Source organism: Rhagoletis zephyria, unplaced genomic scaffold (assembly GCF_001687245.7).
Source record: "Rhagoletis zephyria isolate East Lansing unplaced genomic scaffold, Rhagoletis_zephyria_1.1 Rzeph_scaffold_01317, whole genome shotgun sequence".
NCBI lineage: Eukaryota > Metazoa > Arthropoda > Insecta > Diptera > Tephritidae > Rhagoletis > Rhagoletis zephyria.
Genome location: NW_016158401.1, coordinates 54,119 through 82,002, shown reverse-complemented (window position 1 = coordinate 82,002; position 27,884 = coordinate 54,119). Strand labels below are relative to the sequence as shown.

The following is a 27,884-nucleotide window of genomic DNA, read 5'->3' as shown; positions in this document are numbered from 1 at the left end:
TTTTACTCAATGATTTAAGTAAACTCTGGCATGGGTTAAGGCGTACATACATATGTATACTATGTATGTACATATGTACATATATATATATGTACTATGTAAAATAGTACTTACTATAAAAAGGTATCAATACGTTATACAAACAGACATTATACAAATTTTTTATTTATGATCAAGATGTCCTATGCAGTTCACGTGTCTAAGTATTTCATTAAATAAGTTGGTTCAGAGTGTTGAAAGACGCGGAAGTTTTGTCGATTTCATCAAAGTTCTTCTTTACTTTGTTCACATTCCAGTTATCTTCAGTTGCAGCGGACGAATTATCGTTCATAGCATACATATACCACAATAGCTTTTTTAAGTCACATTTCGGGAGAACACATCTGCTTTGAAGGAGACTTAGTACGTTTTCAAAAGAGTGTGAAATCATGAAATTTTGAATTCTATTGTCCAAATCCATAAGAAGTCTGAAATACATATAAAAAATATGGTGTTAGACGTAATCACTACACAGAATTCACATAACTTTAAATTGGTGATAATTTATATAATGTTACGTGCAGACTCTTCTGCCATTTGAGTTTCCACCGACTCAGGACTGGTAGCCTTTAACTAGGGTAGACGGGGTTGTCAAGCCCGTACCCTGGAAATACCAAAGCCCCCTGTTTCCTCTCCTGTTTTCTCAAACCGGGCTGGAGACCGTCTAAGGGTAAGAACATAGTGGAGCGGCGAGCAAAGAACATTGAGCAAAGCGTCGATTTCAAATTATCTAGAAATGCCGCCTGTCGGATTTTTCAACTACAACAGTGATATTATTTACGAATTTCCACAGTAAAATTTTGTTTACAAATTTCTACAAAACCCTAAACTGTCAAAATTTTTTTGCAACTGAATCCTTTGTTACAAATAAAAAACGCGTTCGAAAACCAGCTGAACCATCGCTGAACGCAGAACGCACCACTGCCAACAAGCCTTTGTGGAATGAGTAGGCGATTGAGAAGTAAAGACCACTTTGTGCGCACGAAAACTACACTCAATTAAGGGACTCACAAAGGTGTCGTAAGTGTTGTATGTCGTAAACTTTAACAGCTTAAATATATGTTTAGAGAACTTAAAACCACAACCAACTACTTTTTAACACTGCGAAAATTCATAGTATGACTTTGATCGTACTTCGTGAACCCCCTTAATATATTTTCTAGGCATTTAAAGTTTACGACATACAACAGTACGACACTTACCGACACCGTTGTGAATACCCCAAATAAATCACTAATCATAACAGGGTTTGCCAACTTTTGCGTTCTTGAAATCGGGACACAGAATGTAAGGAAAGGGGATAGGTAAAGTAACATATTAAACAACATCAATTTCAATGCTTTATATTGAAAATTTTTTATTTAGAACACCAAAACAATATAAAATTTCATAGATATGTACATAAAAATTTTCATATATCGAAATCTTAATGATAATTATCATAATAATAATAATTCTTTTAAATAACTAAAAAAAATAAATTAAAATTGAAATAAAACACACCAAATCGCAAATTTCTATATACAGTGGGCAGCAAAAATAAATATTTACATGGTGATTTTTTTTTTTAATATTTGCAAGGTTTTTAAAGTTAAAATTTGTTTGTAATTTTTTATAAAAAATATGGTTCGCGCTTTAACCAAGGTCATTCAAATCAAACTTTCGAACTATTTACATATATACAGAGCTTAGGAAAATTCAACAAATTTGTATTAAAATGTTGAACATTTAATCTGAATTTTGGGTACACAGTTTTATAGCCTGTTAAATTTTAGTACAATAAAGTGGAAGTTTTATGCTGCTAAAAAATCGCGTTGACTTTTAATATTTTTAGATTTTGTGGATTTTTTCTATATTTAATAGCTAGAAAATTACTTTTTTCGTTCTTTCGTTCGCGCGTGATCTTGTGTCTTTCGTTCATGCGCGTGCTGTGATATGGCGCAGAAGCTTGGACAATGACAACATCCGATAAGGCGGTTCTTGGAGTATCCGAGAGAAAGATTTTGCGGAAGATCTACGGGCCTTTACGCGTTGGCGTCAGCGTCTTCCCCAGAGGATGGTAATTTTATCAAGATATGTACATACTACAGTTTGCATTCAGTGTTGCCACTTGAAAATATTTTTAGGTACCAAAACGCCTATCAAATCAGTTTCCAAACTACCTAAATTTGTTTACCATTAAAACGAGATTTCTCGAGTTTGCGGGTTTTTACATACACAACACAAAAGCTGCATTTTTTTGTAAGCAAGCGACAAAAGAACGTTCAACTCGGATAAAATTTCCTTTTAACTACTTAAGCAACCCTGCCGGTAGCTGACAAGAAATATGTGATTAGTTCAACGGGATGTAGACTAGAAAAAAATAGAAATTAGTAATTATGCGAGGTATTTGCGTAATATATATACTTATTTTCAAATGTATATCATGTATATGCGAAAAGAAAAATTTCCCTCTCCACTTCCCCATTAACAATTCACAATAGAGCAGTTTTTTTCACTAACTACTCTTCAGGTCGCGTATGTTTTAACCGACCTGGTTGAACTCGGATAAATAGCCGAGCTTGTGTTGTTGCTTTGCGTGTTTTTCGTCATTTAAGCGAGTGTTCTTTTGTAGCTCGGTTGCAAAAGAATGGACCTAAATTAACATCAAAAATTAAAACTACACATAATATTGTTTACAGTATTGGTTAATCATTCATACCAATCTTTAAGATTAAACAAAAGAAATTCAGGCCTTTAAATAAAAGAATTAACGTATTGTATAAAAAACCTTTGTAAAATATGTAAATATCTTTGTGATTGATTAAATTCATATAATTTATTTTTTTTGTGTGTGAAAAAACAAGAGCAGACATTTTATGCATTACAATAAAAAAAATTCCAAATTCGATTCAATTTGCGTACACTCACCTTTTTTGCCAATACACATTCACTTTGCAAATTGCCTATCACCAATTTTTCTTTCAAGACGATAGGTAATTTCTCCTTAATTTCAACAGCTAATCGGTCATAGCTTTGGAAAGTGAGTTTTTGTTAGCAGAAAATTGTCTGCTTAAGGCGTGTGTGAATCGGTAACAAAGTTCTATGGCGAAAGCCGTTGAATAATATTTTTACTATGGTGAGACACTTTTGCCGATCTGCTGTGTGAAATTAAATATTTATTGACAGCAGTAAATTTTTGATAACCGCAGATTTATTTGAAATAAAATATTACAAATTGAAGTGAAATGAATATTTTAAGAAAACATCGACCATCGTTGATTGCAATTCATCTATTTAAGCTTCTATTTAACGAAAAATTACACACATCAACAATCTTTGCGATTGTCAAAATTTTCTATGCATTTGTCAAAAATTTCACTAGCCTCATGAGCTACTGAAATTTTATTCACCTCAAAGTTGTCAAAAATTTACTCGACGCGATTTTACCGATTCACACACGCTCTTAATAAAATATAGAAATAAATAAAGAAATCTTATGCTTGTAAGCAAAGTGAAAGCAGTGTTTTGAATGTGTGAACGCAAATTAAGCGAAGAAATTTTAATGTTCAATTGTATTTTCAAAACATTTTTGCCTACCAAAAGCTTCATCAAACAACCAAGCTACCAACGGAGAATGAAGCTATCAATTTTGGTCCAATTAGACCAAANAGAAAATTGCAGTAAAAAGCCACAACCAAATTGTAAACAACGAACAAATGTAAACAAACGGCTAATGTCAAAGTCGCCCAACTTTTTTCCTAAATGCGATTATAACGGGCTACTAAGAAGAAGGCGTGATCTTGTATTTTTGGTTCATGAACATACACCATACCGTACATGGCCGTACCAGTGATCGGACGTCTACCACATTGTGGTAGATCTGCCACTTTTTTGAGCATCTACCACACAAGGTCTGAAATCTACCACATATTCGACATAATTTTCTTAAGTTTAAGAGCAAAAATTGTCTAACACTAAACACTAACAGGCAGAATGGGATTATAAAAAAACTGTAAAATATTAGATTTTCTCAATTTTCNAAATTGTCTAACACTAAACACTAACAGGCAGAATGGGATTATAAAAAAACTGTAAAATATTAGATTTCCTCAATTTTCAATTTTTCGACAGGAAACGTGGTTTTATTGGGTTAAATTGCAAAATATATGATTTATAAAAATAATTATTAGCGAAAATGCTAAAAAATGTCAATTTTTGTGAAAGTATTAGCAAATTTCAGTGATTCTAAAGTTTTTAAAGCGTTGTTTACTTTTACTTGAGAATTGAAAAAATCGGCAAATCCTAAGTAGCGGTTTCTGGAACGTGCCACATTTGTTCGCTACATCGTGATGTGATAAAAAGAAAAACTGGTTGCAGAAATCTTTCAAAATATGTTCGAAAAATATCTTGGTATGGAAGGAACTGCCTTACACGTTCAAGGAAAAAAATTGCCAAAACTCAACGCAATTTTTAGTAACTTCAACCTTACACTTTATTATACTTATTTTTTTTTTAGATTCTAATTAAAATGTTTGCAATTTATGTGAAACCTTGCAGAATTTTTTTTAATTTTTGTACAAAGTTTGATCCAAAACCTGAGATCTACCACATTTTCTTGAAATCTACCACATTTTTTTCCAGATTCTGCCACATAAATTTTTTTTCAAGTCCGAACACTGGACCGTACACGTATATACTCATACATGGCGTATGAGTAACATCCTATTTCATAAAAAAAATTATTACACATTTTCATTTGACTATTCAAAGCGATGCATAAATACTATCGATTTTCATCTTTAGTAACTTGTTTTTTTGGCAAAGGGCATACTTTAATACAAATGAAAAAATACAAAAGATTTGTTATTGTAATTTTTTTCCTGGTTTAAATTTGATTTTTTTCATAAAAAATTAAAATATCTTGGGAAAATTACCTGATATGGAAAAAACGGTATACAGATCCGTAATCTACGGACCAATGTTAAGTTTACGTATTTCGACGTTTTTTTGTGCCATTTAAAATTTTGAGATTTTCCATACAGTGTTATTATTTTCAAATGTGTTTTGTGTAAATAAAGGTCAATTGAGCTTTAGAGTAGTGATACCTTGACGAGTGTCTCAGTTAAATGTTTTCTTGTCACAACTAAACCATTGATTTTACTGGCTCAAAAAACTTTTTCTTTAAAATTAGGAGATTTTTAAAGTTTTTAGAACATCCCTAAAGATATTTTCTTTGTCAATAATAATATAATAGATTGGCGCTTACACATGTGTTAGTGCTCGGCCGACCTTCTCCTCCGATTTGTGGCGTGCGCCTTGATGTTGTTACACAAATGGGAGGGACCTACAGTTGTACGCCGACCCCGAACGGCGATTGTATTTTTATAAGAAGCTTTCAAATTTGTCATTTAAGACCTACTTATTGCATCGAAGAGGATGAAATGAATTTTAAAAATTTTATATACATTCATACGTAATTTAATTTTAAAGTTCAGTTAGCCTAGACTTATCTCATCTTACGTAAGAAATCGTCAATGATTACTCAACGCGCCAAATTGGCCAGAAGTGAAAATGTTTTGGTTTTGTATTTTCCTTTTCAGCTGATTTACACTTTGCCGCCTATAAGCTGCATCAGAAAATGCCTGAATAAAAATAAATAGAATGCGTTGGCCAATATATCGAGCCCTAACCGTCAAAATAACGTAAGCGACATTTTTTTCAAAATTTTCTTTTTGATGCAGAAATGTATCTAGATGATCTAGGAATATTTCTGCATCTAAAAGAAAATTTTGAAATTTTGAAATGTCGCTTACGTTATNGTATCTAGATGCTCTAGGAATATTTCTGCATCTAAAAGAAAATTTTGAAATTTTGAAATGTCGCTTACGTTAGTTTGGCGGTTAGGGCTCGATATTAAATAACGTTACATAAATTAAGTCTAGACTAACTGAGTCCTTATCAAAATATTTTGAGATGCGGGATACGTATACACCTATAATTATGTACATACATTAAAGTTAAACACATGCATATTTATGTATATGCAGCACAATTATTCTTTCAAATTTATTTATTTTCACTAAATTACCTTAGGCAAATATTGTCCGGATTGAGGTTTTTGAAGTCAGCTTGATAAATATAAAAAATTGTATACATTATAATAAGTACATGCACTTATAAATAAGTTTTCTTATAAATCAAGTATTCGTTTCAATATTTCTCAAAGCATAAAAACCAACTTAAATGATTTGTGGCGTAGATTTTATAGTAAAATGTCGCTTCTTTTGATCAAATGACCACCACCTATACTGTCTAAGGTCCTCTTTGGAGGCGAGTCGAATTTCTCGTAGTTTGTGTTCTCAATATTTTTTAGACGAAGAAGTACCGACAATGCTTTTTTTGAAATACTTAAATATTTACTACAATTGTTTTGAAAATAATTTTCTTCGTTTGGTAATGTCAACAGAAGATAAACTAATTGCCCAAATAAATTGTAGTTGTCTGTTCGAAAGTCGTGGTCGTTGCACAGTTCATCTACGATTTGGAGAAAATTTGCTATTAAAATAAAATAAATTTAATTTATAAAAACATATACATACAAACATACATACATATCGTTACCTTAATGTAGAAAGGACCTAACTCATTTTAATTTCGAATCTGGATTTATGCAAAATCTGTCACTTCTACGTAATTCACAACTGTAGAACTTTGCTTTTTGCTAAACTTTTAAACTCTGTTTGAAGGAACAAAAAAGTGAAATAGGGCCTTTCTATATTAAAGTAACAATATGTAAATGATGACGAAGTGATACATATGCCTGGTAATTGATTAAAAGATTTAGTACCAAAATTCAAAATGATATTGGTTGCTATTTTTTCATTTCAAATATGATTCAATCCAGAACAGAAACCACATAAATATTTAACAGGTTAAAAAGCTGCACAAATTTCACAAAATTCAAACTTAAAAAAATTTTCATCAGGGTTTTAAACTTTTTAATCTGAATTTTTAGAAAAATTTTCGAGTATTCAGTTTTGCAGCTCATTAAATTTTGGTCTAATAAAGTGCAAGTTTCAGATAGCTAAAAATTACCGTCGATTGCGCATTTTCTTCAATATAATGTATGAATAAAATCTATTTTTATATGAAAGAAAATGCGCAACACGCTCGACAAAAAATCTCAAAAATCAACGGTAATACATATGTATATATCTATATTAGCTTAAGGATTTTCATTTTAGTAGGCATGATAATTTCCAAATTTTTTAAATTGCTTACATATACATTTATATGTACATACATATACGCACACATACAAATATAATTTGTATTACCTTTTAAGACAGGATAATTTTCATTGTAATTTGTTGGCATCTGCAAGAAAAAATAAGGCACTTTTTTTAAATTCAGGCATTTGGTTCCAATTTCAAAACAATACTTAAATTCAGTTTAGTGAATATTTTAAAATATCTTTGTTATAATAATTTCAAGTTTACTTTTGTAATATTTCACATTTTTTTATATTCTTTAAACTCCTAATCATTTATTAATGAAAGTAGTTTGTATGAATAACATTTTTTTAATATCTGTATACCTACTTATTATATATACTATACTATGTTGCATTAAAAATGCATAGTGACACCTGTCAATTGTGCCACAAAAGAGAATTTGACTCTATAGAAATGTTATTCTTTGCTTGGCAACTTTGTATGCATGTATGTACGTTTAGATATTTTTTTAGTTATTAAGCGTGTTTTTTTACACGCATTTCGTCGTTTAAAGTACAAAACCGCGTATCAACAAAATGCAAAACCGCGTATCAACAAAATGCAAAACCGCGTATTTGAGGTTGCGATACATGCACGATGAAAAGCCCTAACTGCGGAAATACGATGCACAAGCATTTTCGTGGTCCTACGCTCAGAATTATAAGTATATGTTGAAGGTTTGGTTTGTTGCTCCTTTTTTTAAAAATTGAAAAATGTCAGTTGGGGCCTTTCTACATTCCATCAACGACATATATACATACACACATACATACATATGTATATGGGCGAATACGAAAAAACAGAAATCGAGAAAATTCATTTATGATGACTTTTACAATCATGCACAGTATATTTTACTTAATTTTTTTTTTATAAAATTATATTATTTAAACCCACGAAAATAACAATCGAAACGTTCTCCGTCAAAGAATTTGCAACTTAGAAAAACGGAACTACGATGGAAATGTAGAATAGGTATAATCGTAAATTACAAAGATTGATAGAAAGGAAACGGAACGCAGAATACCAAAGTTGCCAAACGGAGAAAATTTCGAGTCGAAATGCAGAATAGGGCTGAGTATAAAAAATTACTCATACGCCATGTATGCACATATATACTTGTATACGCACAGGTTTTTAAATGCATTTATTTATGCATATGTATGTATATGTACACACATACATATTTTTAGAAAATGACAATACACAGCCCTACAAAAGTAAACGATCTATTGTGCTATTCTGTGACCAGTTTACGACAATTTTCATATCGATATCGCAACTTGCGACAAGTTTTACGAATTTTCTATTCTATACGAATTTTTGGACGGATTTTGATGGTTAAGTTTGGTATTGTCTTTACGATAATTTTCGTAAGGTTAAAGCTTAGTTTTCAGCTCTCAAGAAAAATCACAAGAAATATTTCTGTGCTTGAAGAAGTACCATGCCTAGGCGTATTTAATAAACAATGGAAGTATGGGTTAGGTTATGTTATAGTGGCAGACCCACGAAGGGGACTCACTTAAGACATTTAATTGTCCATTGTGATGCCACATTACACAAATTCTTAGAACGGTAACTGTGTTAAAGACTAAAGCTCGTCGGCGATTTCAAGCATCCGTTGTTGGTTACCCCAGCAACCGAGGCAATCGGAGATCGTCGTGTCACACGTACTTGTTGTCGGCTCGTGTTGATGGAAAATCAAAAATTTTTGATTTTCCATCAACGCGACCGCTTGACAAGCGGTCTGTTTGATAGTGGCGCAAAGCGTTGACAAGCATTAGTGTGTTAGTTTGTTGTGATATGTAAAATGAGCAAGTTCGCGGAAGATAAAGATTTTACGTTGCGGTTTATTGAAACTTATGCGTCCTTACCCGCTTTGTGGAATACTACGTTGCACGTTTTGTATATAAACTTTTCATCCACAACTTTTTCTTTTTAGTCTTTCTTTTTTTTTCTTTTTTTCTAATAAAACTACTGCAGTGGCAAGTAGCAAAAAATCGTCATCCGATGAAGACATGTTTACGTCCGCCCACTACGAAATTTTATTGCAAATGGTGTTGACGCTTTATGCTTGAGTGTCGCCGGGCAAGCTTCAAGCACCCGACATTCAACCCGACACTCACACATGTACTTGTTGCTGGGGTAACCAACAACGGATGCTTGAAATCGCCGACGAGCTTAAGAGAAGCGCTGGGTGCTCCCAACAAAGTTCCGCAGGCAGCTGATATCTACACCAGAGAGCCCCTCGGGAGTGTTGATGAAATGTGCACCGAGGTGCTTAAACCTTAATCTACCGAATGCCGGGCAGTTGAGTCGTCTTCCAGACAACTGCGGCAGTAGGGATCCGTGACGATCTTGAGTCACACCGCGTGGGTTCCTATAGGGTAATGTCCAGTCAGTACACCTGTAAAAATAGAGAGCTGGCGCTTAGCCAGCTGCAGTAGCTCCCTTGGCCGCTCTCGGTCCACACCCGGCCAGAATGGCCTTGTTGTCGGGGTTTTTGCCCAGCGCTCGCTGAGCCGACTGTAAGCCCATCTGTCCAGGAATAGATCGCAGGTTGCCAACGGAACTCCTATGCCCTCCCTGTTCGAGGTGATGGCCTGAGGGTGCCCTGCCTAGCCATTTCATCAGCCCTGCAATTTCCAGTGATATCACTGTGCCCTGAGACCCAAACCAGCTTGATATGGAAGTACTCCGAGGCAGTTGAGAGAGAGAGGTCAGGCCTGCCTGACAATATGGATTACAACTAACACATCATTTTGACGTTAAGCTTTTTATGGCGAAAAATTCAGCTGTCGTCCCAACACGGCCCTATTAAATTCGCCTTGGTACGAGAGCTGTATACTATACTATTTGCACATTATCAATGCAATTCAAGCAATTCTGATGCAAACAAAATTTTGTAACCTCTCGTCAATTGCATCTAAATAGATCAGGTACAGTTGAGGGAAATCTATTCGCATTCTAACTAAGAAAATATACTTAAGCAGATTTAAACTACCCAGGACAAATCGCATGTGATCACCCACTCATGATCACCGACCAAATAACGGGCAACTCCACAAAGCTATGGCTTAACAGAACAGCTTATATGACTGCCAAATGACACCCTTAAATTGACACAACCTCCAAATAGCATAAGCTGATCAAAATCTACTTATTTTTAATTGTGTCAGACGCTGAAGGAATGAAGAAAATTATTTAATGTAAATATATCACCAGAAAAAAAAATAATAATTAATGTTCTTGAATTGATAACAAATATTTTATTATTTGATAACAATTTCCTGCTATAGAAGCTAACTTTACCTTTGATGGCATAGCCGTCGTGACTGCCACACAAACCGCCAAAGAAAATAAGAAAATTATTTTCATTTTTAACTGAAGACTCTATTTGGAGTAACTAAGTATTAGTTGCGACTTTAGATAGTTTTTAACTTTAACTGGTGACTGAGCGTATCCTGCTACCATATTTATACCGGAAAATTTTTCAAATTTTCAATACAGGGTGATGCAAAATGTTTTCGCACTCATTGTGCATTGAACCACGAATGTTTTATGCTTACATAGTATTTCTATCGCAAAAATCAAACTCTAAAATCTGTCATCATTGCCGTTTCCTTATGTGGCTTAGAAATGTTGACAATGCCGAATATCGGGAACTATTGAGAGAACGATTGTGATGGCTAGAGCATATCCTACGCGAGGATGATAATACTCCTGAAAACAGACTTTTCTTCCCACGTTAAAATTTTCCAATACGTTTGAATAGCTGAACGTTGAAAACCAGGGACCGATAATAACAGCTTATTTTTAAGTTTGAAATAAATAAAAGTTATTTCCTGATAATAAACAAACAGCTAATCCAAATTAAACAAGTTTGGTATCAAATGAAAGAAGACGGAAATAGCTTTTAAACAGAAATAACGAACGAAGGTTATCACCTCTATTTATATATTTTTTTTTATAATTTAATATAAAAGAAATTCATATACCTGACCCAAGGTTTGTTCTATGGTAATTAAATACAATTTTTTATTGAAATATTTTGCAATAGAAAGCGTTCCTCGTTTAGACATTTCAGTTTTAAAGCTATTTTGTCCTCTTTCATTTGATACCAAACTTGTTTAATTTAGATAAGCGGTTTTTTATTATCAGGAAATGACTTTTATAAAAATATTTGGCCAGGGTGACTTTAAAAAAAAAATAACTGTTAGTTTCGGTCCCTGTTGAAAACACGTTAGCCTATTTATGCATAAATACTCCTGGCCACCAGGATGTTCGTGTATGACATTGATTTCGATACAGTACCCTGTATAGTAATACCATGTGTCGCCATAGCAACTGATGGCTCGTAGATAACTACATTTGCGAAATGGATGTGTGCCTACATAAGTTTGCTGACACACATATGTATGTAAGTACGGGCATTGTAGAAAGCATTTGTGATACCACAAACTATTTTACCATATGTTAAATAATCTTAAATATATTGTTTGGATTGTATAAATACATATGTACATACATACATAAGTTTGTATGTACATATCGTCATTATCAATGCAAAATTCCCTGAATGGCAAATTGGACCCGAACACTTTTTAAACTAAAATAAGATGTTATGAATATGCTGTGAAAGGTGTCCTAACAATATGAGTAAATTTCGTTATTTAAGATGTTGCTTTGAATTTTAGTACATAGCTTGGGGATAGTTAACGGAATACTTAAAAACGAATTTCTCAAAAAATGTCTGTTGGTTCCTTTTGTATTGTATATAAGGACGATTTTTTTCACAGGAGGTAACATCAAAAGTCTTCCCCCTAAGTACATACGAAACGACACATTTTATAATTTAAGTTCATTGTAGGGAAAATCTCAAGTTTTTAAACGCCGCACAGTTATATTAGGTGCACAGTTCGTGCCCATAAATGGAAAAATAAAGTACCGATTTTGGGGCTTTAATTTCTTGGGTTGGCTAAAATTATGTTTTAGCTATAAAAATATGTCCCAGACCGGTCCCGACCTTTTGCATCTGTTTGTATAATCAGTGGTAAAGTGCTATTTAAGGCAGCGCTCTGAAAAGTAAAAATGCAATACTTAAGTTTAAACGAACACCAAAAGCCGTAGGGGCGATCGATTTTAGTTTTGTAAAATGGGTTTTCCTTCTACAGGTGAGTTCTATATAGAGTATAATTTAAATTTTTTAGTATGTTCATCTGAGTATTTAATGAAATATTCAAGTAAATTTTTTAATAAAAACAGTTTAAAGGAAAAGTCATGTATGTTCATTTCAATATAATTATATTTTAAACTTAGATACTAAATGTAGAATCCGAAGGACGGTTCCGTCCGCAGAAGTGGAAAACTTTTGACTGCCATTCACCTGGGAGTGGCCAGAAGCGATTCTTGTGCGTACGGTTCAAATCGCAGCTCACAACGTCCGGATGTTTATACCCACGTATCCTCTGAGTTGCAACCAAACACCCGTTTGGAAGCGAGCAAAAGTGAGAAGGCGTAAAACTTCGCGTGCGCTGGGTTTGGGTCCCGCCAAGCTAAAACCCCGCCCAATGAAAAATTCCAACAAGCCTCGGATGAGACCCCCTTTTTTGATGACGACGACGAAAAACGTATAAAAGACTATGATTTGAGGGTATGCACCTGGAATATCCGGATCCTTAAGGCTGACATTACCGCCATCCAAGAAATGCGATGGACGGGGCAAAAAAAGTAACTGTGAAGTCTACTATAGCTACCACGTAAGGGAGCGCAGATTTGGTATTGGATTCGTGGCAGGAGCGAGACTCCGTCGTCGAGTACTGGCATTCATCCCAGTGGACGAACGTCTAGCCACAATCCGCATCAAAGCTAAATTCTTCAACATCTCAATCATCTGCGCCCATGCTCCGACGGAAGAGAAGGATGAGGCGTCCAAGGATCTCTTCTATGAGCGCTTGGAACGTACATATGAGCGTTGCCCCCGACACGATGTCAAAATCCTGCCCGAAAATTCAGCTTCCCAGGTGGGCAAGGAAGGGATCTTTGGCGCCACTGTCGGAAAATTCAGCCTCCACGACGAAACGTCCGATAACGGACTGAGGCTGATCGACTTCGCCGGGGCCCGAAATATGGTAATATGTAGTACTAGGTTCCAGCATAAGAACATCCACCAAGCTACATGGCTGTCTCCAGATCGACAAACGAGAAACCAAATCGATCATGTTGTGATAGAGGAAAGGCATGCTTAAAGCANGTCTCCAGATCGAAAAACGAGAAACCAAATCGATCATGTTGTGATAGAGGAAAGGCATGCTTAAAGCGTTTTGGACGTACGTACACTCCGAGGGCCAAACATCGACTCGGACCACTATCTTGTTGTAGCCAAGATACGCACCCGCCTCTGTGCAGCAAAAAATGTGCGCCCAACAATGCAAGGAAAGCTTAACGTCGAAAAGCTGCAATCACAACAGACGGCCAATTTATTCGCCACTCGACTCACACACCTGCTCTCTGAGAGCACCTTTCAACAATCCGACATACGTGAGCAGTGGAACCACATTTCCTGATCATTAACTACCGCCGCCGAAAAAGTAATTGGATTTCAGCGAGCCCGAAATAACAACTGGTACGATGAGGAATGTCAAGCAGCCGCAGAGAAAAATGACGCCGCCTATAGGGCCACGCTGCGATCGGGCGCAACGTGAGCCATGTGGGGCCGTTAAAGGGAACTGAAGAAGGAAGCAAGACGTATTTGCCGCAATAAGAAGAGACAGGCCGAAATACGTAAGTGCGAAGAGCTTGAATACCCGAAAATTCTACCAGAGGGTTAGGCGACTCACGGAAGGTTTCAAGACCGGGGCGAACTCCTGTAAGAACAACAATGGCGACCTAGTGACCGATGTCCAGAATATACTTAAATTGTGGAGGGATTAGATGCATGCATCAGCTCGTATGCAGAATATGGTCAGATGAACGCATGCCCGACGACTGGAATTTAAGTGTGCTCTGCACAATCCACAAGAAAGGCGACCCCGCCATACGCACCAAATACCACGGAATCAGCCTTTAAGCATAGGTTATAAGGTCTTATCGAGTGTATTGTGCGAAAGACTGATTGGACCCTATCAGTGTGGCTTTCGGCCTGGAAAATCCACCATAGATCAGGTATTCACAATACGCCAAATCTTGGAAAAGACACACAATGAATAGGGCGACACACACCATCTATTTGTCGATTTCAAAGCCGCTTTCGACAGCACGAAGAGAAGTTGCCTTTATGCCGCGATGTCTGAATTTGGTATCCCCGCGAAACTAATACGGCTGTGTAAAATGACGTTGAGCAATACCACCAGCTCCGTCAGAATAGGGAAGGACCTCTCCGAGCCGTTTGATACCAAACGAGGTTTCAGACAAGGGAACTCCTTTTCGTGTTATTTCTTTAATCTGATGTTGGAGAAGATAATAAGAGCCGCAGAACTGAACCGTTCAGGCACAATACTTTACAAGAGCGTGCAATTGCTGGCGTATGCCGACGACATCGATATTATCGGTAAAAGCTCATCATCATGCCTGTGCTGGTGTAAGGCGCGGAGACATGGACAATGAGAGAGAAAGATTCTGCGAAAGATTTACGGACCTCTACGCGTTGGTGATGGCGAATATCGCAGACGATTTAACGATGAGCTGTACAACGATATAGACATAGTGCAGCGAAGTAAAATTCAGCGGCTCCGCTGGCTTGATCATATCGTTCGAATGGACAGAAACGCTCCTGCTCCGAAAATATTAAACGCAGGCTGCGATGCTGGTATCAGAGGAAGAAGGCCTCCTCTGCGTTGGAAAGACCAGGTGGAGGACTTGGCTTCACTTGGCATTTCCAATTGGTGTCAGTTAGCACAGAAGGGAAATGACTGGCATGCTGTTTTGTACTCGGCCAAAATCGCTTAGGCGGTTACAGCGTCAATAAAGAAGAAGAAGAAGAAGAGAGAATCCGACCGTGTACTTTTGTTTAAGACGCGATTTTGTACCATATAATATTGAAATTTTTCTGAAGATGATTTTTTCTATTAATTTTTTAACCGACTTCGTGTAAGATACACGTAAAAATGATTATATTATAGTTCAATAGCATTTATATTTAAGAATTTTAAATAAAAACTTAAAAAACTTAATATAACTCAATACTACGTGGATTTCTTTTAATTTCAGGCGCCAGATTGTATCGGCCATTTTGTTTTTAGTTACTTTGATTTCATATTCGAATCTAGCGACTCCAATAACTCTTAAATAATATAATAATAAACCAATTTTACTATGATTGTTAGCATAATTTATTGTGTTTAAGATTTTAGACGCCATATTGGATCGGCCTTTTTAGTTTTTGTTATTTTGACTTCAGATTCCAATTCAGGGACCTCAAAAACCGCTGTAAATCTCAATTCATGTCAATGTACTCATTTTTTTAAATTGTGGGCACAAAATGGGACGAGACACGTAAACTTACTTTTGGGTCAGTGATTATGGATCTGAATACCGTTTTTCCAGATCAGGTGATTTCCCCAGCATATGTATGTAATTTCTATTTTATGAAAAAAACTTAAACTTTTACAAGGAAATAATTAATAAAATAACATGTCGTATATATATTTTTTAATTTTTATTAAAGCCTGTTCTCTCGCCGAAAAATCACGCCACTAACGATGAAAATCGGTGGATAAATAAACAAGTTTTGAATGGGGGCAGGAAATAATGTTACCCATACGCCATATCGTACATTGCCGTACTCGTGCATGGCGTATGAGTTGTTTTTTAACCGACTTCCAAACAAGGAGGAGGCTATCAGTTCGTCGGAATACTTTTATTATTTTTTTTTTATGTTACCTTCAGGCCCTACGAGAGAGGAGGGTCGGAATTGTCTCCTCCGGGTTCGGAGTTAGAGCTCGGATATTTATGCAAGTGCATATTTTTGTTTAACATCACAGAAACACCGACACACCACCGCCGGCAACTCCTTGTCCGTCCCTCCTAAAATTTGCTCGGTGTGTTGGTCCAGAATATACCGTAATGTGACATCAGTCAAGTGCGATTCCTGCTTTGGCTGATGTCTCTTTAGGGCATGTTCCGGACTGGGCACCACGCGAGATTGGACGAGTGACTATGTGGGCCCCTGCTGTACTGCTCAGTCGCAAACTTCCCCCGCGACGTCGCACAGTGGAAGAGCTCAATATAAAATGTGGCAAAAAGTAGTAAATGAGCTCCGATTTTGCTGAAGTTTGTAACGTGGAGTACTTTTACTTTACTTTACTTTACGGACTGCCATGCCCACTACACTATGGGGCGGATTTGGTAAATGTTATCCGATTCCAATGAAATTCGGTTTGTAACTTGGATTAAACTAGGAAGATATATGGCATGTGCCAATTGATAGAAAATAGGAAATTTTGAAGGATAAAACTAAAAATTTTACATGTTTCGTGGTGAATACGAACGTCAGAATTTTACCTAGCTCATGGTGCTAGGTAAAATTTTGACAGCATATAAATATGTTTGGTGGTAATAAAGAGGTAAAATCAAAATTGAAGTTGAAAAAAGCACAAAAAGCGTACGCTACTTGCAAGCTGCAAAATAGATATACATTTGAATAATTTCAGCAACACACAAAAAAGGGCTTTGGCATGAGTGTTTGTTTGGTTATTTTCAACTGTCAAAATTTTAGTTAGCAATTGGCACAGCAAAATTCAATTTATTTGTACACCATAGTAAATTTTTTTACCTTGTCTCACGACGGAGAAAAAAAATGTTACCGATGGGCACACAGCCATACTTCTGAAATATGGTAAAAATTGGTCAACTCCATGCCCACAGGGTATCCGAACTTTGTATTCTAATGTGGCAAGGACTAGTAACGATCCTCCAAAACAGCAAAAATTTGGTGCAAGATCTATTTATTTTGTATAAAAACCCAGAAATATAAAAAAGTTTTGTGGATTGACGACCAGCCATGCCCCACTCCCTTTATACTACTGGACGGGAATGGGAAATGTTATCCGATTTTAATAAAATAAAAGCGGGTAGTATTTCCCTTTCCCGCCCACACCACACATTGCAATCAGTCTCCCAAGGCACGCAAATATCCTACAATTCAACAGCAACGGCATGGAATGTTAGTAGCTGAGGTTCAAGAGACGAAGTTGCACAGTTGCCGGATAAAATTTGCACCGTCGAGATTGCGAGCGAGAAAGTGGTGGTCTAGCGTTCATCACGCATCAAACTGTGCAGTATTATCTCAGCAAAGCAGAAATCGACCGCAGGGTGTCAGGGTATTGCTATCCGGTCAGGTGATGTCGAGCTCGATATATGTAACGTATACCCCCTGTCACCAGCTGCCCTGCAGGATATCGCCCTGAAATAGGTGTGCTCCTCAGAGGTGAAAACCGTATAGTAGTCGTTGACTTTAAAGCGCACCGCCCTCTTTGGAATTAAAGCCTATGGAATGATCGTAGAGGAATACACATGGTCGAGCAGATAGACGATTCGACAATCTCCGCAATGAACGACGACGCACCCATCAGGATTATAGGCAGCTGCAGTAGCTTGCCTGACATAACAATTTTAAGCGCCTGTCTGATAAACAGCATAACGTGGCGACCCCCGTCCGAATTTTTCAGCTGAAACGACTGCTTTAGTTGATGACCGTGATAACCTTCGTCAGGCCGATCCCGGAAATCCCCGCATTAGGCACATTAATACGGACATTCGACAACTTGTGAACGTACATAAACGGATGAAGTGGGAAGAGCATCTGAAGACCTGTAACTCCACCTTGACTTTGGTCAACCTTGAGTCATTGTCCAACCAGATGAAGCGTGACGACAGAGCCATTTTAGTCGACCGCTTACGCTGTATCCCCCGGTGGGCAAAGCCAAACGTACAGGGACAAGAAAGCTTCAAACAGTACCCAATTGCGCTACTAGACTCAGTAGCCGCCGCACATAGGGGTATTTGGCCGATTTATGTGGCCAAAATTATTTTTATGAAATATGAAAATAGAAAATGTTTAAAATCAAGTAAATAGAAGAGGACGAAGTCTAATTATTCTATCAAAAGTAAAGGTAAAACTATTCAATAACGCAGAACTTATACTTAAACGCTAAATTTTGTCGATTACTGCAGCCCTCCGTGTTGCTTACTACAGTGTTGTCACTCATCAATGCCTTTTCATAAACTTACCTTTTCAACTACAATTTGTCGTGCTAAATATAAACTATTTATTAGGGCCATTAGATAACTCGTGGCCTAAACCGAAACCGTCTCTGTGAAAGAACAGTCCTAGTAGCGTTGGATATGTCGTTTGACTCCGTCAGTCACTCCACGCTACTAGAAGACATTGAGGCTTCCTCTCAGCTACAGGGGCTAATACGATGGCCAGGGAATTACGAGTGGTCGACATTTGTCAGTCATTTTTAGAGACAAAACCGGGGATTAGCAAGACTCAGTGAATAAAGCTACAGACATGCCAGAATATGGCATTCTGGAGCGCGATTGGATGCCTTCAGATGTCGCTTCTATACTACCCACACGTGGCCTAGATGCTCCCCATCAAGGAGCACAATGCAATACTCTGCAAGCAGTTCCTAGTAGGGTTCCACAGACCCGGGCAACCGAAAAGATAACTGCTTGCAGCTAAGCCCTCGCCAAGGCACGTCAGGAGGCATCTGTACGAACTGACGGACGAAGTCCACAGGTTCATAAAACAACATCTGAACCCGACAGCATATCGAAGGCCATAAACGGCATTCCCAGGGAGTCGGTCTCAACCTACATAGACTCCAGACCTGTAAATGCCACGGGACGGTACAGGGCTTTGTCTGCCTTGGGAGACTCGCACCACAATAGCCCAAATTCGCTCTGGATACTGCAGCAGGTTAAATTCGTACCTGAGCAGAGTGAACGCAGATGTACCTAACGGTCTGCAGAGAGTCGCCACATGACTCATGACACCTCTTCGCATGCCCCCGAAATCCTATCCAGCTAATGCCCTTGTGCCTATGAAAGTTGCGCACTTCCTGGGTCTCCCGTTAGCTTAACCTAACGACAGCGGTTGATGGACAAGCCGATCTGAGCTGTTTCTGTAACTCTTCTCTATCGATTATTTCTCTACTGGTAGAGAATATACTTCATTCTCAATTCATTCATATCTCAATTCGCCTTGGTAGAGAATTGTTACAGAAACGAGCTACTGGATTGAGTAGCCGCTACAACAACACCTTTTTTACCAAAAGTTATTATCAAATATTATATATATCTATATATAGTTATATTATCAAATTGGCTGGACTATCAACAACTTATTTATATATGTACAGTCAGTCAGTACAGCGAAATTTTTACAATATGGGCAACTATTTTTTAAATATTTTATTTTTCGCTAATTTTTTATAAAAATATGGTTAATTCTACAACAAAACCCCCAAAATTCAAAGTTCCAAACCTTGTGCAAAATTAAAGAAAATTTTGCAAAATTTCATTCAAATATTACACTTTTTATTTACGCTCTCTAGAAAAAAGTTGAGTATGCAGTTTTTTTAGCCCATTCAATTTTAGTATAATAAAGTACAAGTATGAGGAAGCTAGGACTTACCATTGATTTTTGGGGAATTTTTTTGTTGAAGGTGTCGCACATTTTTTCAATATAAAAAATTTATCAAACATTATTTTATATGGAGAGAATGAGCGACACCTTCACAAAAAAAAATTGCTATAAATCAATGATAAGTCCCAGCTACCCCAAACTTGCACTTTGTTATACTAAAATTGAATGGGCTAAAAAACTGCATACTCAACTTTTTTCTAGAGAGCGTAAATAAAAAGTGCAATATTTGAATGAAATTTTGCACAAGGGTTGGAACTCTAATTTTTTGGCTTTTTGTTGTAGAATTAACCATATTTTTATAAAAAATTATGGAAAAATAAAATATTAAAAAAATAGTTGCCCGTATTGTAAAAAATTCGCTGTACCTAAACTTTATTGACTGACTGTACATAAGTACAGTTACTCACATAATTGAGTATACATATAGATTTTTTAATAGGAGTGTAGTCGTACGCCCAACTATATAAAGTTTTAGAAAACTTTTACTGGTTTTGCGTTCTCGTACCCAAAAAACTTTCAAAGTAGGGGAAATTGAGAGAGCAAAATGTGAAAGAGAGCTGCAAATCTCTGCTGGAAATTTTTTTCCCAGCTAAAACTTGCAAGTGAGAAAATCAGCTGATCACAAACACATGTTTGTAAATAAACTAAAGAAAATATGGCCTTTTTGAATTATTTATTGCAAATTTTATTATTTATGCTAGTATACAACGAAAAAGTGAGTAAATTTAATAAGCACAAGGTTTGTTGAGTTAATTTTTCCATTAATCTCCACTTTGTTTATTTTAGTGCGTGCTGACTATGGTTGCCGTATGACATTTTTCGTTTGTACCATAATTTTCCTTTGAATATACCAAGAACTTTTGCTGCTGGAGAGTTTTGTCCCAACCTAATATTAGGTGCAATCCCGTATTCCTCGGGCTAAAACTAGTAAAACTGTCAAAAAATAAAAAATCGCTCAGAACGAGAACATTGAAAAGTAAAGTAAAAAATTTTAACTTCTGTCAAATTCAACATAACCTCCAAATTTTGGTTGTAATTTTTGCTTATTTTGTATGTAAACACGCTCAGCTCACACATGTAAATAACCAAAAATACTTTAAAATTCATTATAATCCACTTAAACATGTAATTAAATACTTTTCAACATGAATTAGCAGCGTGCACTTTTCTTTTGTTTACAATTTGGTTGCCAAACACACTACAGCTGATCGTTTGACACATTTACCAGAATTTACCAGCAAAAAATCTTCGGACTAAAACTGGTAAGTTCTCCCGCAGAGAACACCTTATTTACTCTCTTTTTTGTCCACTCAATAGTCAGAGAACCGAGTACGGGATCGATTTCCAGTAAAATCTGACTGATTCTGACTAGTCCGGACTCGTACGGGATCGCAACTATTACCAATGTTGTTCATGTTAAAGATGGCTTATATTTTTACAAAGACAATGTAAATCCAAGTATGAGACTGCACGAAATTTAGGGGAAATCTGCAGTTGCTTAGCTTTCAGTGCATGTCTGGTTCGAATGCCGTCAGGTGCTCCCTTTTTTCTTTTTGAACCCTGAAAAACCATTTGTGAAGTGCAAAAGGAAAGCTTATTGAACGAAAAATTCAATAACAAACATTTCAGAAAAACAGCCAAAAACATATTCGTTTCAAAACAATTTTCGGTTCTTGTCTGTACATTCGTTTCTGCCACACACTTAAGTGGAAAAACGCATCGTCAAAGTATCCGAAAATGGAATCGGTAAACGGACAAACATACGCAATTCATAAACATTTTTTCCTTTTTCGTATGCATTTTCGGATTTTTTGCCGGCTGGGTTAATTTCAGGGCTATCACGGAATTCATCGTAGAAAATCTACGAATTCGAATGCCTGCTACGAATACGGAAAAATTGCTATTACTGATTCCGAGTGAACTCGAAAATATCGTCGCCAGCTTCGAATGCTGATTCGAAATCAGCTAGTGCAAAGGAAACAATAGACATTTATGTATGCCATTTTGCTCACGCCGCCCCAGCAGTCGCAATGGCCGACTGCCAAATGGGAGATCCGAGTTCGAGTCTGAGTCGTCGGGCAGCGGAGCGTTTTCTTCTTTTTTTATTTAATTTTTGTTTTTTTTTTAATTAATTTTTTTTTAGTTTGGATTTTATTCTTTTAGAGAGAAACCTTTTTTTCAATTAATTTAAATTTGTATTTTTTAAAATAAATGTATATGATATTAAAGTAATTAGATTTCTTTCCTCGTATGTCATTTTGCTCACGCTGCCCCAGTAGTCACAATGGCCGAGTGGGCAAAGCACTAGACTGCTAGTTGAGAGATCCGGGTCCGAGTCCGACTCGTCGGGCAGCGGAGTTTTTTTTTATTTAATTTTTGTTTATTTTTATAAATAAATTTGATTTTCTAGTTCCGATTTTATTCTTTTAAAGAGAAAAATATATATTTTTTTAAAATTAATTTTGATGATATTAAAGTAATAAGGCGCCTTTCCTAATAAATTGTTGTTAAACTATTAGAATTTCCACGCTTCATAAAAAATATNCGACTCGTCGGGCAGCGGAGTTTTTTTTTATTTAATTTTTGTTTATTTTTTTAAATAAATTTGATTTTCTAGTTCCGATTTTATTCTTTTAAAGAGAAAAATATATATTTTTTTTAAATTAATTTTGATGATATTAAAGTAATAAGGCGCCTTTCCTAATAAATTGTTGTTAAACTATTAGAATTTCCACGCTTCATAAAAAATAGTCATTAATTAAATAGCGTCTAGCAGATGAATATATGTATGTACATACATATATATGTATGTATGGCATTGGTATTTTACGTATACGTTTACACAAATATATGGAATTACATGNTTCATTAATTAAATAGCGTCTAGCAGATGAATATATGTATGTACATACATATATATGTATGTATGGCATTGGTATTTTACGTATACGTTTACACAAATATATGGAATTACATGAAACTAAAACAAATTTGGATTATAATAAATATTTATTATTAACAATAATGCACCTTTTCTCATTATTTTTAAGATTCACACCCCTATTTTGGAACCCCAATTTTCGTAATTCGTAATTTGTATCTATGTTGCGAAAAACGAAAAATCGAAATGCTGCAACCCTTGCGGAAACCTGTGCAGCATTGCCAGCTATCAGTTGTTTTTCGAAGGCAGCTGTATGAAGGAAAAGTGGAAAGGAATTTAAAAAAAATCATCAAGTGCTTATTTATGGTAAAATTTATTGATTTCTCATATTTTGAAGGAAACGATGGATTCTATTCCAATNGTTTTTTACGCGTCTACATTTTGCAACCTCGCAGCAGGGTTGCATTATGGCAATATTAACCCCTTTTTTTTTGTTTATTGGGCACGTTTTTTGTATTTGCATTTAATTTGAGCGCAATTTCTGATGAAAAGAAACAAATCAAGGAAAAGAAATTACAAATATTAGGAATTGGTAATTAAGTTAAATAATTACAATTTTTCAGAAACAAAATCGAAAGGCGATATATAAAAAATGCACGCAAAGAGGAAATGTCTGGCAACACCAGCAAAGTTTTGAGACGATTTTGCGACGACTGCTAGAAAGGGGTGCTCACAGTTTGATGCTAAAGATGTCTCAAAATGTAGACGTCTACATTTTCAGACATAATTTGGAACGAACTGTGAACACCCCATATGTTGCGAAAAACGAAAAATCGAAATGCTGCAACCCTTGCGGAAACCTGTGCAGCATTGCCAGCTATCAGTTGTTTTTCGAAGACAGCTGTATGAAGGAAAAGTGGAAAGGAATTTAAAAAAAATCATCAAGTGCTTATTTATGGTAAAATTTATTGATTTCTCATATTTTGAAGGAAACGATGGATTCTATTCCAATTGCAATTATAGCAGCAGAGTCAGAGCGCGCTATGGAAGTGAATTCACAGACGTATGCGGAGCTGTCGGGCATAGTAACCACGACGCATCTATGTCAGCTTCTGGTTTAATTGTTCACCTCCTATGCCTGAAGAACTGGTTCTCAACCCTGTTAATGCAATAACAGCTTCTTCCAAGCCATTGAAAACATGCACTTTGTTGGGTCCACCACCTGTTGCGCTTGCTTCTGCCTTCGGACGCGCTTACGGATAATATCCCTTACTAAGTATAAGTCTCCTTTTCTTGCCGGAGAAGAAGTGCTTCCGCATTTCAAAGGCATGCAACATTTCTTGTGCATATTATTAATAAACTATTGTTCGGAAATTTGAAACATTTATTTTAAATGAAAGTTTAATCCTCTGATTACACGTGTATGTAAAAGTTTTTAGATTCTGGTTATGCGTTTGGACACAACCGAAAATCATTGTGTTAATAACTAAACCGGACCCAAGTTTCTCGATAAGGGCAACAAAGATTATTTTTTGTTCATTTATATAAAGCAGTGGATAAAAATATAGGTAAGCCAAATTTATCTTTTTAAATGAACGCTACCAATATCGCCTGCAAACACAGATCGATTTACATCTTTTATCTCGCTTCCGACACAGAATTGTTTTCGTACAAAATTGCGCAAAAAAGCTGTCAATTTCTTACGCGTTCGTTTTTAGGCATGACATTGGTACGAATTTCGAAAGTTCGAAAATACGATTCGGATTTCAGCATACTATTTCTACGATTCGTAGCAAATTCCGAATACGAAACAGTTGCAGAATAGGGGTGTCAGTGATTTTAAATTTTGCTCCGACAGCGTAAACTCGTCGTAGAGTATCTGTACGGATCTTCATTACGAACGGATTCAATGAAGGCTCTCTAAGAATTTCGATTTTACATTCGTAGCTATTCGGATTCTGTGATAGCACTTTCGTAGATTTCACGAAAATCGAAGCTACGATGGGTTCAGAGATAGCCCTGAATATCTGCCATTTCCTTCACAAAACAAAATACGTTCGGATTATTTAAATAATCTAATTTAATTCACAAAGGCCCTAACCAACAATTTTTTTATTTTACAGGAAAGCAAAAAACGTTATAAATTGAGTATCAATAACAGGGCTTTTTAAAAAGTGGCATGTAACTCCGTTGTTTTTGGTACTAAGGCTTACAAATTTTTATCGAAGATGTTTTTTAATACATCATACCGAAATCTGCGAAAAACGTTATCTATGTTCTACCTCAAAAAGAAAATTTAAAAAAACCTCTGCTAAGTTTATTAGCGGGTCGGACTCAATCGCCCTTATTCCGATGGTCGGAACGACAGTCGTTCGTCGATATTTGAGATTTTCATTGGCGTTATAAGGCAACCAATGACAATCTACTACACATTTGTATTCCTATTATCCTTTCGAAATGAAGAAGTATTGAAAACGTATTAAAATCGGTCGTTAATGTTTTTATTTACGACATAATTCAACGTACGACTGTTGTTGCGAACGACTAACGACAACCAGAATACGGATAAATATACATATAAGTAATTAAATAAATAAGTTTTTATTGGCAGCGGGAGCGGAGTTAAGAGCGGAGCTGGGAACTTTTAGTTGAAAGCAACAATCGCCTGGTGTCAACTAATCGCCTCTAAAATTGCCTTTAAAATCGCCTCATGCGAACACCGTATAAGGAATCAGGTATATTTACATGTTTGCGGCAGCCGTTATGCGAGCGCACCGGTGAAATACTCGTGTAAAAAAGGTTGCTAAAATGTTTGGAGATACAGTCAGTCAATAAAGTACATCGACATTTTTCCAATACGGGCAACTGTTTATTAAGTTTTCGCAAATTTTTTAGAAAAATATGGTTCATTCTACAACAGAAACCCCAAAAATCAGAACTCCAGTGTGCAAAATTAATGAAAATTCTGCAAATTTTCATTCAAATACTGCAGTTTTTACACTCTCTCGGAGATCGCTATCATGAATTCTGTCGTGATCACGAAATTCTCCCGCAAATTCACTGATTTCGATTTATTTTGTTGTGATTTATTTTACTTTGATTTAGAATTATTAAACCAAAACATAAAAAAAAACCAAAATCAAAGGCAGCACTAACTATGAATGTGCCGGAATTGCTGATAGCATTTCTCCCGAATTCGGGACGGGAGCTCAAGAAAAAAGGGACACTTTCAACAAAAAAAAAGCCAAAAATCAATGGTAAGTCCTAGCTAGCTACCTTATAAAATTGAATGGTGTAAAAAATTGCATTCTCAACTTTTTTCTAAAGAGTGTAAATAGAAAGTGCAATATTTGAATGAGAATTTGTACATTTTTTTTGCACAGGGTTTGGAATTCTTTTTTGTGGTTTTTGTTGTAGTATTAACCACATTTTTATAAAGAATTAGCATTAAATAAAGTATTTAATAAACAGTTTCCCGCATTGCAAAAACCCCTCTGCACCTAAACTTTATTGATTGACCGTACATATTTTCTATTTTTCGCAAATAATTATTACTCATTGGCCCGAAACCTACCAAAATCCAATGAAGCCTACCAATCTACCAAATGGAAACAGCCTACCAGTTTTGGGAGGAAAAGCCCGTGTGTGGCAACACTTTCCACAATCGGCCCTATCGCGAATTTCACATGAACAAATATTCCCAAAAATTATAAAGCAAAACAAAAACAATGTTTCCCAATTTGTTTTTGTTTTGCAGGCTAAATTATGTGAACGATTTATTCACATGGAATTGGCGATAGGGCTGAATACAATTTAAAAGAGCGAAGCATACTAGCTATCGAATAATGCCGCGATCTCAAAATCAAATTTCGATTCGAGTTACATTCGATATCCGCCGCGATTCGGGCCCCGATTGTTGTTGTTGTAGCGGCTACTACGAGCCCGATGCTTCGCTCGATGCATTTCCGAATAAATCGGCACAAACAATTTACAATGTTTTACATTTTTCTATAGCTAATCAGGCGGCATTCTTTACTTGTTTCAAAAAATTTGTATTTTTACTCAATTTATAGTAAATGCTTTCTGCGTTGATGTGTTTTCGAGCAAAGTTTTATAGCTCATTCCCGTTCGGGGCCGGAACAAACTGTGTGCGAGTCTCACTAATTGTGCAAAAAATGTGTACAGTGTACTGAACTTAGAATAACAATTTAGTGTTCCAATGTAGTGCATAGCAATGTAGAATTACTCTCGGCGTTTATAGGTATTTACATTTTTTACCTTTCTAAATTCAATCTTGCTGAAAAGTAAAACACATACACGTTTACGTTCAGGTATTAATGAAAAACTGTTTCTTAATGTGCATTGTCACGTCTTTACACTTTTATTTGCTCTACTTTCTTGGTTGATTTCGAGCCATATCTTTAGGGAACGTTCGAACAGGTGGCGTACGAATGCGACGAGCTTCCTTGGAACGATTTCTTACAACTTTCGAGTGGATAGCGCATGAAACGCAGTAATGAAGTTTTGCGTACAATTTTGGCAAAATGTATGCTAAAAACGATAAGATTAGAAGTTGTTTTAGAAGTAAAACAGAGCTAGACTTACTTTCCCATATGGAAGCTTCAGATATATCTCTCACCGCTGCTGCTTCTACAATGTTGCGAATAACAAACTTCTTAATAGCCTTATCTTTTGGAACGCAGCGGGCACAATTTGTGCAGCGTACAGGCTTCACATGGCCACGATTATGCTTGCAGCGCCCTCCGTTACGTCGTTTCTTGGTCTGTGTAGCAAAAGAAAATATAAAGTGAATTATGAATGAAGTTGTCATATATCGCTAAAAGTGTTTCAGTTTTAAGCTAAGATACTCCATTAGTTTCCAACAAAGAATAACTGCTATTTTTAAGATAAATTCTATAAATTTCACACACCATTCTTCTAATACTTGTCTTTCAACAGGAAACAGAGAAAGGAAAGACACGACCGAAGTGAACTTGGCTGCTATTCACTGTTTGAACAAGCAAACATGTGCATGCCAAAACTTTCAATCAAGCGA

General features: G+C 36.1%; 2 protein-coding genes across 8 annotated transcripts; both read right to left on the bottom strand.

The window, feature by feature from the left end:
* Positions 1-10: 10 nt before the first annotated feature.
* Orcokinin (orcokinin) lies at positions 11-27,229 on the bottom strand. Of its 7 annotated transcripts, XM_017617013.1 has the most exons (5): positions 18,105-18,116; positions 10,608-10,735; positions 7,359-7,398; positions 6,110-6,149; positions 11-467 (listed from the first exon to the last, which is right to left on the bottom strand). In XM_017617013.1, exons 2-5 carry the CDS (start codon positions 10,671-10,673, stop codon positions 212-214), a joined length of 402 nt encoding a protein of 133 aa, XP_017472502.1. In that variant the 5' UTR covers positions 10,674-10,735; positions 18,105-18,116; the 3' UTR covers positions 11-211. The 7 variants fall into 7 exon arrangements, with proteins under 7 accessions (XP_017472502.1, XP_017472507.1, XP_017472501.1 ...); XM_017617018.1 differs by lacking the exons at positions 10,608-10,735; positions 18,105-18,116 and adding an exon at positions 27,146-27,229; XM_017617012.1 differs by lacking the exon at positions 18,105-18,116 and having other exon boundaries at positions 10,608-11,153.
* On the bottom strand, positions 27,149-27,884 carry RpS26 (ribosomal protein S26). Its single transcript, XM_017617020.1, has 3 exons — positions 27,760-27,884; positions 27,434-27,611; positions 27,149-27,379 (listed from the first exon to the last, which is right to left on the bottom strand). Exons 1-3 carry the CDS (start codon positions 27,760-27,762, stop codon positions 27,219-27,221), a joined length of 342 nt encoding a protein of 113 aa, XP_017472509.1. The 5' UTR covers positions 27,763-27,884; the 3' UTR covers positions 27,149-27,218.

Excerpts from the sequence above, each read along its gene's own strand:
- Orcokinin (XM_017617013.1), bottom strand. The coding sequence starts at position 10,673 with ATGAAAATAATTTTCTTATTTTCTTTGGCGGTTTGTGTGGCAGTCACG. Across the intron at positions 7,399-10,607 it reads CGACGGCTATGCCATCAAAG|ATGCCAACAAATTACAATGA; the intron begins GTAAAGTTAGCT and ends TTTTTCTTGCAG. Across the intron at positions 468-6,109 it reads CCGGACAATATTTGCCTAAG|ACTTCTTATGGATTTGGACA; the intron begins GTAATTTAGTGA and ends TATGTATTTCAG.
- RpS26 (XM_017617020.1), bottom strand. Across the intron at positions 27,380-27,433 it reads TGAAGCTTCCATATGGGAAA|CATACATTTTGCCAAAATTG; the intron begins GTAAGTCTAGCT and ends TATCGTTTTTAG.